This window comes from Apostichopus japonicus, chromosome 18 (assembly GCF_037975245.1).
Source record: "Apostichopus japonicus isolate 1M-3 chromosome 18, ASM3797524v1, whole genome shotgun sequence".
Taxonomy (NCBI): Eukaryota; Metazoa; Echinodermata; class Holothuroidea; order Aspidochirotida; family Stichopodidae; genus Apostichopus; species Apostichopus japonicus.
In genome coordinates, this window is record NC_092578.1 from 16,679,620 (window position 1) to 16,692,093 (window position 12,474).

The window sequence follows — 12,474 nt, forward strand, 5'->3', positions numbered from 1 at the left end:
TGAAAACAAACCTGATAATTCAAGGAGGGAAGCATGGGCCAGACCTCATATTTGGTGTGTAGAAGTACCACATTAAGTACAAGAAGTCTATTGCTTTTGGTGGAGGTCATTGGGGTCACCAGGGTTCAAATTGTGAAAACCTTGTAAACATGATACCTCAATAGTGGAAGCTTGCGCAGATCTCATACAATGAGTAAAAGAAGCCTATCGATTTTGGTGGAGGTCAAAGGTCATTTGGGGACAAAAGGTAAACCGTGAAAGCCTTATAAACATGATATTGCAAGAAGGGAACCTTGGACAGATCTCATATTTGGTTTGTAGATGAACAATATCAAAATTAAGGAGCTGGTTATTGCTTTTGGTGGAGGTTAAAGGTCATTTGAAGTCAATAAACTCCTTATATTTACTTTACTCCCCCCTTTCCTGTCTCTACACTAACACACCTTCCTAAACATAATATCGCAAGGGAAGCTTGGACAGATCGCATATTTGGTATGTAATTGCACCACATTGAGTACAAGAAGCATAATGTTGTGGGCGGAGGTCAATGGTCGTTTGAGTTCACCAGGGGTCAGATTGTGAAACCATTTTTGACACAATATTTCAGTAAGGACAGATGTCATATTTAGTATGTTGATGTTTCTATACATTTAGTCCAAAAGCCTGTTTTTGAGGTCAATGGTCATTTCAGGACAGTCTGTGTCATTGTAGATTCCTTGTTTGTCACATCACACTACTTTTCACTGTATTACTAAGATCAAGTATGTTGTACACCCTCACTATACATTTCGTCAGATCCATGACAAAATCCCTCTCATGTTAGGTCATTGAACACACAATGCAATTTTGCATTCTGGTTAAGTCTTAGAAGAAAATGTGTAACACTTGAAGAGCTCATGATAATGGCATCATTTGGTTTCAAGTAGCGCTGAGAATTACGTTCTTGTTTCTACTGTTGGTGTTTTAAATGGAAATGAAACCTTGACTGCTCCTTAAAAGCACCATTTTTGAGTTGATTAAAAGATGAATTTGGGCGGTTTTTGTGATGTGATGTAAGACTGTTAAAACACAATGCTGTCAGTGCAGGTTATATTTCTAGACCTCTTTCATTTTTTTGTCCCTTTAAACATCTGTGGCTTATCAATTAAAGTGGCTGAATTGCTTAGTCTAAAACAGTGAAACCATAAGGTGGTCAGTTCCTCAGAACTAACACAAAATTCAAGAAGGAAACAATATTCATTTTGATCACCTCAAAATAAGGTGTTTACAATACAAATGTTGGATATCATCTAAATGTGCTTTGTAACCTATATGAAGTTTTTTATTTATTTATTTTTATTTACTTTTTTTATGAAGTTAAAGGAACATGTTTGGGTTAAGAATGTTGAGTTTGTGGTTGAGAATGCATAAAACAATGGATCTGCATTCAGCAGCTGACGTCATTGGCAATTTAGCATTAAAGGAGCCTTCCAGAGAATTAGCATTACTTGTTGGACTATGACATATCGCTAAACGTCTGCCCTATTTGCCAGTGTCACACTACAGCGACATCGGATCGGAAACTGATCCGACATTAAATCGCTCCTATAAATCGGATCCGGGAACAGGTCACACTACAGCGATGTTTAAATGCAGTGTGTAATTCTAGGTAGCAACCTGTGTGCGTGCGTACATCTGAACTTCAATGCAACTCAGTTATTAAGTGAGAAATATGGCAGACCACGAAATGGACGAAGATATGCTCCTCTATCAATTACGGAGGCGGAACAGTGAGAGATGTCCCCGATTGTGGGTACATGCAATACATGAAAAGTGGGAGGAGCTCGGCGAGCTACCACACTCTGGTAAGAGAACTTTCTAGTCACAAAGACAAGTTCTACAACTACTTTAGAATGAACGAGGACCAGTTTAACCACATTTTGGACCTAGTACAAGATGACCTCAAAAGACAAGTGATGCAGCTCAGAAAACCAATTTCTGCTCTTTTTGTCTCAGGTAAGCAAGCATTGATATTGATGTAATGAAGTCTACTTTTAAGGCAAAAATTGCCGCAATTGGGCCACTATCTTTGCCGTTGTGTAATATTATCAAACGATATCAAGGAAGGAAGTATGTCTTAAAAGATGGGAAACAGAGTAACGTAGAGGGAGGGCTGGAGATCTGCATTAAAACTCGAATACCTTCCCTGAAACGGTAAATTGGCAGACCTGAAAAATAAAAGTGATCTGCCATTGTAAAAAGTTAATCTGGCACTGTGTCAGACCTTGCTACCATCCAAGTACGGGGGGACATGAAGGAAATGGGGGATTATGTAGAATGTTTGAAACTGACTTGGGTGTGTTTCCAGCTAGGCGTCAGGCAAAAGCTAGGGCCGCCAGAGGTAGACCTCAACTGGCTGCAATACAGCTGGCTATATTCACTATTGAACACATGTAATCTTCATTTAAATCACTGGCCACTAATTGCATGTTCCTTGATTAGTATTTAGTCAAATAATAATAATAATTCTTTTATAAAACAAATATAAAAATATGCTTACAAGAATACGAAAAAGTTTCATATCAACTTCATTCGCTTTATTTTTATTCTCGTCATGACTTTTCCACTTGTTTTCAACTTTTTTCACCATGTTCCTGTTAACTTGGCATTTTAAGAATCACAAATTATCAAAGGGTGGATCTCATACATTTAAATTGCAATTAAAATACATGTGCAAACTGTTCATGCATAGTTAAGTATTGGGTCGACTGAGCATAGACTTCCCCGCTTGATGCACCCTGCACTGCTCACCTAGCCTGTTGCAATTGGCTGCACATGTTCAAAATCTTACCTGACATAAAACAACAGAAAGGGCTAGGGGCCTAGGCCTAGTATTACTGTTAGGCCATATGCCTACTACTAGTACTAGCACAACTTCATTCTACCAACACTGTGCAATACATTATTAAACATTCCTTCACTTGGCCTAACTTTCACAATATCTCCGCCACTGTTAAGGCTTGACTGTCAAGTTTGTCGGGAGCCTGTGTTTGATTACATTATACTAAGAAAGTGTAACGTTCGATTCCCTGGTCTTAGTGAAAGTAGAATATAAAGCTGAAACATGTACAGAGAGCCATGAAAAGCAACAAACTTCACTTCGAGTTTGACTCAGCTAGTCCTATAGGCTGAGTAATTTGGAAAACAAGTTTTCACGAATTCCTGACTAAAACAGTGACTTTGCCTACCATAACCACAAGCTTAAAATGATTACTTCATGATAGGTTGCGAAACTTGCGAATGATGTCGAATTTTAGGATCTTTCTCCGCTTGTGAGCAGCAGCAACCAAACGCAGTGCTGTTGGTCGGCCCGAGGATAAAAGTCAAAAATTATATAGGCCTATTGATATAACACTTAAAGCATAGCGATCGCAATACAATAAAGCCTAGATATTCCTAGGTACTCTAAAAATAAAATGCATAACATGAGAGTCCATTTGCGGGGTTTTCAAATCACGAAAACCACGTACTTACCACTCACACCGACGTTTCTACCAATTGAGTCCCATATGTCTCTCTTCCGGGTAGAATCCTTAAAATTCTTGTCGGTTTTGTCGTAGTGAGGGATTCAACCTCATTAATTAAATCATTTTCCTCGCACGCCATAATGATACTAGGGCCCGTGCTAAGTTGTGACGTCATTTAAAAAAGGGATTGGACAACACTGAGCAAAATCGGACAGACGTCCGATAAAAATCGCCCTTCTTGACCAATCATAAAATATTAATCTGTTCGGACAACTTTATCGGAAGACAATCACGACAGATATCGATGTAGTGTGACCGTCCTAATAGTAAACCCTCTCTTCTGATTTTTACTGCAAAATTCGGAATCGGATCCGATATCGTTGAAGTTTCACCCACTGACCCATTCAAAAAACCCATTTTGAGTTGCCTAAATGGATTGATCGGCTATAGTTCCAATGGAAACTATATTTGTAAAATATTTTAAATGTTTCAAGAATAGATATATAAAGCAAATCAGGTAACCATGATATAGTTCGCTGAAATTTATGAGATATTTGTTTTAGGGAAATATTATTCAAATTGACATAGAACTAGAACTTAGAAAGTACGTCTGGGATAATAACTATAGTTCATGTGATTGAATAAGTGCATGAAAATCCATGGCGTCTTTACAGCTGTAGATCTATTCAGAAACATATGGAACAAGAGAAGTATTTATCAACATACATGTATTTCATACGTTATAGTTAGCACTTTTAAAAATATTGAGTAGAAGTGAAAATAAACATGACTATCGATATGACCCATTTACTCCTTGCAATTCTTTTGTCAAGAACTGAGATCATAACGTTTTTCTTTATCCATTCTGTCACTTTCATTTCAGAAGTTTCAACAGGCAACCCCCCCCCCTCCCCCGACCTAGTCCTCATTTCGAGTCACCTGTACATTTCATATGTACAGACTATATCTATCCATCCATCCATCCATCTGTCTGTCTATCTGTCTATATATATATAATTATATATATATAATTATATATATATATATATATATATATATATATATATATATATATATATATATATATATATCGAAACAGATTTCGACCACGTTGGTCTAACATATGACTATATATTGGTTCAATCGTTAATCTCCTTACATCTCTCTATAAAAACGATATCTTGATTTACAAGTTTTATTAACAAACTTGTAAAGCTCGCCGTGATCCGGCCATAACAGTGCCCGTACTCTAAGCCAATATATAAAAATGTCTTCTGTTAGCCAAGTCCTTTGACTGTATAATTCGCTACCAAACACTATGCTGTACATACGAGTACTAAAGTCTTATAAGGTGCGCCAAATATAGGACTATAATTGCGTATATACATTCAGTCGATTCTCTCCAAGAATCCTTTGAACCCATCAGGATAAAAAAGAATAGAAAACACTAATGGTAAAAGTGCTACTGATGGTTCATTCCAAGTTGCAAATAAAGAAATTTGACATGATTTCACAGCTTGTGAAATACTTTTTGTCTAATCATTTCCAGGTAACACTCCTAGCAATATATTATGTTACGTGTGTATATATATATTTGTTTGGCAACATACGATGACATATATATATATCAGTTGGATATAATGCCAAAAGATGTACCATATCATCGCAAGAATAAACCGCTAAACACCTTCAGTGGTGTACCTATAATAGTTTGCGCCCGGGCGGGTTCTTCGATTGTCGCCCCGTACAGGGGATGCCGTCCCTAGGGAGAGGTTTAAAGGCAGGGGGTTTCGAAAGTTTTGTATTGTAGGGTGGCTTAGATGCAAACTGGTGCTATCTTCGGCAAAGCTTTGTACTGATTATATGTAAAGGAATTCTCATTTTTTAGTGAAAGTTTCTTAAGTTTTCCTAATATTGTTTGCTCAAAATATTCATTTTTAGTAGACAATTAAGATTGGCATAAACCACCACAATGATTTACAAAAATAGGGAATATTTCCACCTTTCCTCTATAGATGGTCGCCACTAGCATCGTCATAAAAAGTTTTTAAATTGTATTTATTAATTTCTTGTTGGCTGTGGCGCAGCACCCCCTGACTGGTACCCGAGGTGGACCGCCCGCGCCCCGCCCGCTTATTACGCCACTGAATTTCTTACACCACTTTCAAATATTTTTCTGATTATTTTTCTATATCATCAGTAGTTTATTCCCTCCTCTTCAACATCCAAGTATAAAACGATGATATATTAATATAATATAAAAAAAACACAGTAGGTCTCTTCGGCACTTTCGTAAACTAACGGTTAACTGTAGTGCCCATAATAAGCAAAATTGACAATATATACATAGAAACACAAGAAGCTAGTAGGCCTATGTGTCTTGTACGTATTAATACGAATTTGAATTTATTTCCTCTAAAGGCAGGGCCGCATTTCAGTGGTTCTCAATTTTCTACGAGAGCCAACGGTCAGACAGTAACCAAATCTCACTTTGCCTAGATTGAACTAAGTTTTGGCCCTAATGGTCCAATTCCTACTGATTTAATCCAATATTGCAGGTCGATTTAATAAAAAAAAAACAGAAGTTATTCGCGTCGTATATGGTGAAATGTTCCACGAAGTGTGAGAGGTATATAACAACTTGACAACCGTTTGGAATTACACGAGTTTGAAACCCCGTTAGCTCATACGGAGCAAGAATTTTCGAATGAGTTTCAAGGGAGAGTTGTTCAACATGAATATCCCCATATATCATAAAAACTAACAATAATTATTGACTTTGATTCTCCTTCAAAAAAGGGTCTTAACACGCAGCTTTTGACCTATATATTTTGTTCCTTCTTGTAGCAAATGCCGACATTTACAACCCCACAGCAATTCAGTTCTTAAACTTTACAACAGGTTTTCCCTAACTTAATACCCCCCCCCCCATTGAACCCCCTGTGGATGTCAGAGTGGTCCACGAATCCCCCAAATTTTCGAGACACGATCTGAGTCATTATTATAATATAATACGCAAAACAGTGCTTCGTAAAAGATCAAGTATCACATGCATGCATGGCACGGTACTACTATGGCAACATATATGCGTATTCAACGCGAAAAGGGTTTGTTGATAGGTAAGCCTACTTTTGTAATTGTACATTACTAAATTATATATGATATATCAGATTTTAGTTCAACAAATAGTACTCTACTTTTGACTTTCAGAAACGTCTCACGAAGCCCCTGGGATGGAATCACGCACCCCTGGGGGTTCATGCACCCCAGTTAGGGAACCCCTGCTTTACAACCTAAATATCACATTTCCTTTCACAAAATAGCGAACAGAGAACGAAACTAATGCCATACAAAAAGGTAAAGAAAAACAATGATATTGATCAGTAACGATCACGCTGGGTAAAAAATATACAGAATTGTGTTAAATCCGTTTGTCAACAATATTATGTTGAACAATATACACTGTACTCATAAATTTGGTAAAATTGATTTTAAAAAATGGCGACACAACACCGCAAACTGTTTTCAATCAACGGGCTAAGACAACTGAAACTCAGGTCCTTCATATCAATAGGATATTTAGGTGATTTATTATTAAGTGTGTATAGATTCCAATTCTATACTTGCATACATGGAAGCGAAAGTACCTTTGGATATTCGATCTGCGACGTCCCTAGCAGTTGGCTATTACTTGGATAATTGCCAAATGTTTTCCAATATACGCATTGCCACGTCCTGTCACATTTAAGTATTCCTTGACGGCCGGAGAAGTGGTTCCCTCTCTGCACCCCTTCTCCTCCACGGTCCACTCAAATGAAGACACAGGACCTCTTGAAACTGCGGGTGTTTAAGCCCGTAGAGGATCGGATTAATGCAGCAGGTGACACAGAAGAAGATGAAGGTCCAGGGTAGTGCCGCGTAAGTGTATGACGGCAGACTACAGTTAACCCCAAATGGCATGACACACAGCAGATACGAACATACGACGAGGAACAAATTTTTAGCCACTGTAACTTGTCTTCGAAACAGCGCTATTTCCAACGTCGTCCGAGGACTGGTCGCGGTTCTCGCTTCACATGGGCCACAGTTAGCCAATAACAAGACGTCTAAACTGACCCTCCGGACGAAGAGGTATATCCGAGTGTAACACACGATGATGACGAAGAGGCACGGGATAGGTACGACGATGCCATTGAGCGAGCTAAACAGGTCATGCCACTTATTAGAGGAACTAGTCATACAAAACTTGTACTTTACCGAATATCCAATCTCTCCCACACCGAAGCATGGAGGAATAATCATCAGCGACAATGGTGTAAGCCAAGCGAGCAAAGTCAATAAGATGAGGTTCCTCTTTCTGAACACCTGTGTGTACGTTTGCCGTGGTTTGGTAATCACGTAGAACCTAACGACAGCTATTAACGCTAGGCTAATGATACTACTACCGACACCAAGCCACATAAGTACGGCTAAAGCTTTACACACACGCGTCGGAAGTGGTAATTCATCGTGTAGAACCGTGTAAGCTTGAACTGGAAGCGTGAAACACGTTAGTAGGTCTGCGCATGACAGGTTTACTATAAAGAAGTTAGTTCTGGTTTGAAGTCGTTTGGAGAGTGTAACAGCGAGAATAACGAGAGTGTTCCCTGGGACGCCGATTGCACTGATGGTACATGCTATAATAGCAACAGTGAGTCTTTGTTGATAGTCTTTGAAAACGAAACTATTGTTTGAAGGTGACGTAGTCGAGAGTTCAGGTGTTGTGAAGTTCATGATGTCTTTGGGAAAGAGAAGAAAGAAAACTAAATATATTGGCTATCTGGGGGCGGTGGTGTAGCCTACGGAGCCTAGGCCGGAGCCTAGCACTAACCCCCCCCCCCCCAAACACACACACAAATATTTGTCCGTCCCTCTCCCCTAAAGGAAATTGTCGGAAGTTTTGAAAGATGTTCTGCCTGCACCCCTACCCTAGAGAAGCATTGGGTCCTTCCTAGACTGAGAAGCATAACTAAGCTCAAAACTGAGGGGGGGGGGGGGGGGGTGAAGCAGTGTTTTTTTTCGGAGGGAGCTAGATTAAGGGACAGTACTTTATGTTTATCTTTATCTGGTTTGCAATGCTATCTTGTATTTAACATTCCATCTAAATGTATTTCCAAATATCGAAACTGAAATTGTTCGAGTTTCCTTTTAACCTTTTGTGCGTGGTTACTGCATAGGCCTATATATGGGAAGTTTCTGACCGACAAACACGGTGGAAATTCGAATCAAATGCATTTTAAGACTCGCTCATTATATCATGACTTTTGTCGCCATATTTGTGAACTGGTCATTTAAATGCAATCGAAAATGGAATGTTTAGTGCTATCAATGAAGTTATGTAGCTATTTAGCGACTCTAAACGTACCGGTATTCAATTTTAAATGAATGTTCTTTAAAGCAGTAACAAGACATTACCCCCTCTTTCTATATCTTCACGTACATTAATCAATTATTCATTAGTTATTATGTTACTCAACTAGCCTCATCGTCCATTTTAACTTGTTATTAACAGCAGAGCACCCAGATATGGGTAACACCTTACAATATAATGTATTGCAAGCATGTTATCAGAGGCTATGCAAATCTTGTGTTTACCTACAGAATTGTGTGTGTTTGGCTGAGGAAGTGACATATATAATGGTCAATGTGTTAAACTAAACAGTCCAGCCACTACGATTAGTGAGTCTGTGATGCTTAAATTATTCTTTCTTTTTCTCAACAAACTATACTTTTTAACGTCTACGACGTAACAAAACTAATTTTTGGCCTACACAGTCATCCCCTTCATTATAGGCTACGTGCTTAAGTATAGACCTACCAATAACCAGAAGACAATTCTGGGTACCGAATAATTAGCCTCTATAAAGGCCTAAACGAAGCAACGTTCGGTGTAGACAAAAAAAAAAACTGCTTCAATAGACAAAGATTCTTCATTAATGATATACTGCATATAAACAAAAGCCTTTTCCTTGTTTATATTTAACTTTTAAGTGATAAATTATGCTGTATAACGTCCTTTGTTTATATTAGTTTTATACAACTGACATGCATATGCTTATTGATATAAGCACATTTATTACATTGTAAGCAATAAGGTATTGAGAAACATAACATTTTTTTTTACCTTTGTTGTGTGTCTATGAGATATCCGTAATAAAAAACGATCGTTTTGACGTCCTTTGGAAATATGTAGCTTAGCAAGATGTGTACAGAATGGTTCGTTCCCTCACATCAGTCTTCTTCCGTCTGTGAAGAATGTTGGTGGATTGTATATGAACTGATAAAGTGTGAACTGACGACGTCCTATCATATGTAACTTATATGTACAGTTAGCAATGGTAGATATTTAATGGCACTCAAAAGCACTACATCGCGGATAAAACTAATTGCCCCGCAAGAAACTTGAACTAACTTTCACTCTCGAATTCAACCTATTGATGATGTAAAAGGAGCTTTCAGTTTATATATATATATATATATATATATATATATATAGCCTATATATATATCCTATATATATATATAGGCTATATATATAGGCTATATATATATATTTATATATATATATAGGCTATATATAGGCTATATATATATATAGGCTATATATATGTATGTATATATATATATATATATATATATATATAATATCTCGGGATTTGTCTTACCCACCGTAAGGATGACTTTTATTCTTCTGAATTACCTACCTAAGCTTTCCCGCATTAAAAACAAATGTTCTCTTCTTCAACTGTGGTATTGAGAGACCTCACTCCAAGAGCCGTGTTATCAAAACATTTGCAATTCCCAACTTTATGGGGTTTTTTTAAATTGCGTTTACATTTGCAGTACTGTATATGATTATCTTTGTAATCTTGCTCACTCCTGAAGGTTTTTTGTCTGTCTATGCAGTTTTTTTTTTCACTTTTTTGTTACTTTCTTTTCTAAATTCCTCTTCCTAGCAAAATAATACATTTCCAGCTTTTCAAGGAAGGGCGGGGGGGGGGGGGGGGGCGCTGGATCTAGAGTTTTCTTCCATCATTATATGGCGTATGTTTTATGTGTCAAATGCCAAGAAAAAGAAAATACGAGTGCTGGTAATGTTTGATAACTTATTACAATTTTTTAATATATTCAGATATGCAGCTACGAACTACTTCTTTTTTTAAAGAAAAGTCAACCAAGAAAGAAACTGGGCAAGAAAACCAAACAACCGAATGACTGATCCGCTCTCAACCCCAGTCCCCTTGTATCGAGACTGTGACTGTGTGATCATCGTCAGGTGTGTATCACGGTTCCCGTCTGCAAGGGGGAACAAAATGTTACATAGGATCTTAGCGAGAATTTCGAGAAGCGATCAGATACGCTCCATCAAGGTTAAATTTATGACTACTTCGGCTCATCGGTTCAATTAACCTAAATGGCTAAGTTCATTGTATAGTAGCAAGTAACACTACCGTGTTGAATAACTCTCTACCATAATGCCCCTAGACGCTTCACAGTCAACATTCCCCGACTTAATTACTTGCGCTTAGTACTTCTTTAAGTTCGTCCTGAAATGTACGCGAGGTCATCATTTGTACAAATCAGGAACTGAAAACAAAAACTTATTTAACAGGTAAGTAATTATACAATAATCAACTTGATGAGTAAGTAGTAAACTAGTTTCACTTTTATCATTAAATAGCTAATGAATAGTCACTTAAAATCGACGTATGTGAAATTTGTTATGACGTGATAATGTGTGATCGATTAATGAAACATCTTTACACCCGTGGGTACCCATAACTGCAAGACTGCAACAATTGCTGAGGGGGAGGGGGGTATATGTCGGGCGAGGGGAAAGCTATTTAGGAACATTTCCATGATGCAATTAGGGTTGACTCTGATAAACCTATTAATGGCAGAAACTATATATATATATTTTCTTCGATATGGAGTTATTAAAATGAGCTTAGAATCAATCACGTTCTTCGTACAATGCCAACTTGGATGAAAATATGAAAGAAAAAAAAATGGCAAAGAAAGTCAAAAGATTTTGTGATTCCTTGCGGCACTTTATATGAAAACAAACAAGGGCGTAGGAACCGGGGGGGCTGGGGGGCGCCAGCCCCCCCAGTGAAAAATGTGGAGGGGCGGAAGTATCATTCCGCCCCCCCGGTTCGCAAGTCAGAAAACCCCTTTTTCATTTTCAAATGAGAAAAAAAATCTCATTTGGAGCACCAAATTGGATCTAAGGCCAGGTGAAAATACAAAATTAAGTCTACAAATTGGAGTGGTTGTTGAAGTGTGCTATATTGCACCAAATTGCATCTGAGGCCACCTGGAAATGCAAAAAATTCCAAAGGGGAGGGGGCCCCCTCCCCTTAGACCCCTCCCCCAGGCCGGCCATCAGTCTTCAGCCCCCCCCCCCACTCAAAAGTACCTTCCTACGCCACTGAAAACAAATAAGATTCCATTTCTATTGACCGTTTACTTTAACGTAGAAAGTCTTTGTACTCACTAAAGTGAATGTTCACTGTAGAAAGAACGAAGTTCATAGACACTTTACGGAGCTCATTACGAGACTCCGCGATTAAAAGTTACATATAGCGTCCTCTATTTGTTGTTCAATCAACTAGCACCTCTCTGGATTCAGTCACCGGTGACATAGTTTAAATATGTAACGCGTACTGACGTACTATAAACTCCCTGTCTTTAAAAGGTACTCAGTAGGGAATCTCCAATTTAAGCTAAGTACTTGACCGGAGTTCATGGCTCTTTTAACTTTGGAAAATTTTTTAAATTAGATAATGATTGTGCCTCATTGGTCGAAGGCCCGTAAACATGCACTTGCACAAAGGGTACGAAGAATTTCTGGTTGAACATGAGTGATGACCATGGCTTTTGAGCACGTTGAGAAGGGCTGAGAATGGGTGGGCATCCGCGGGCGGGG

The 12,474-nt window shown here is 38.2% G+C and overlaps 1 protein-coding gene across 1 annotated transcript; it reads right to left on the bottom strand.

The window, feature by feature from the left end:
- Positions 1-4,170: 4,170 nt before the first annotated feature.
- Positions 4,171-9,931, bottom strand: LOC139959117 (alpha-1B adrenergic receptor-like). The gene is made up of 2 exons (XM_071956706.1): positions 9,670-9,931; positions 4,171-8,284 (listed from the first exon to the last, which is right to left on the bottom strand). Exon 2 carries the CDS (start codon positions 8,277-8,279, stop codon positions 7,251-7,253), a length of 1,029 nt encoding a protein of 342 aa, XP_071812807.1. The 5' UTR covers positions 8,280-8,284; positions 9,670-9,931; the 3' UTR covers positions 4,171-7,250.
- Between the last annotated feature and the right edge of the window lie 2,543 nt (positions 9,932-12,474).

What these genes read in the sequence shown, in the direction of transcription:
- LOC139959117 (XM_071956706.1), bottom strand. Translation starts at nt 8,279, where the DNA reads ATGAACTTCACAACACCTGAACTCTCGACTACGTCACCTTCAAACAAT.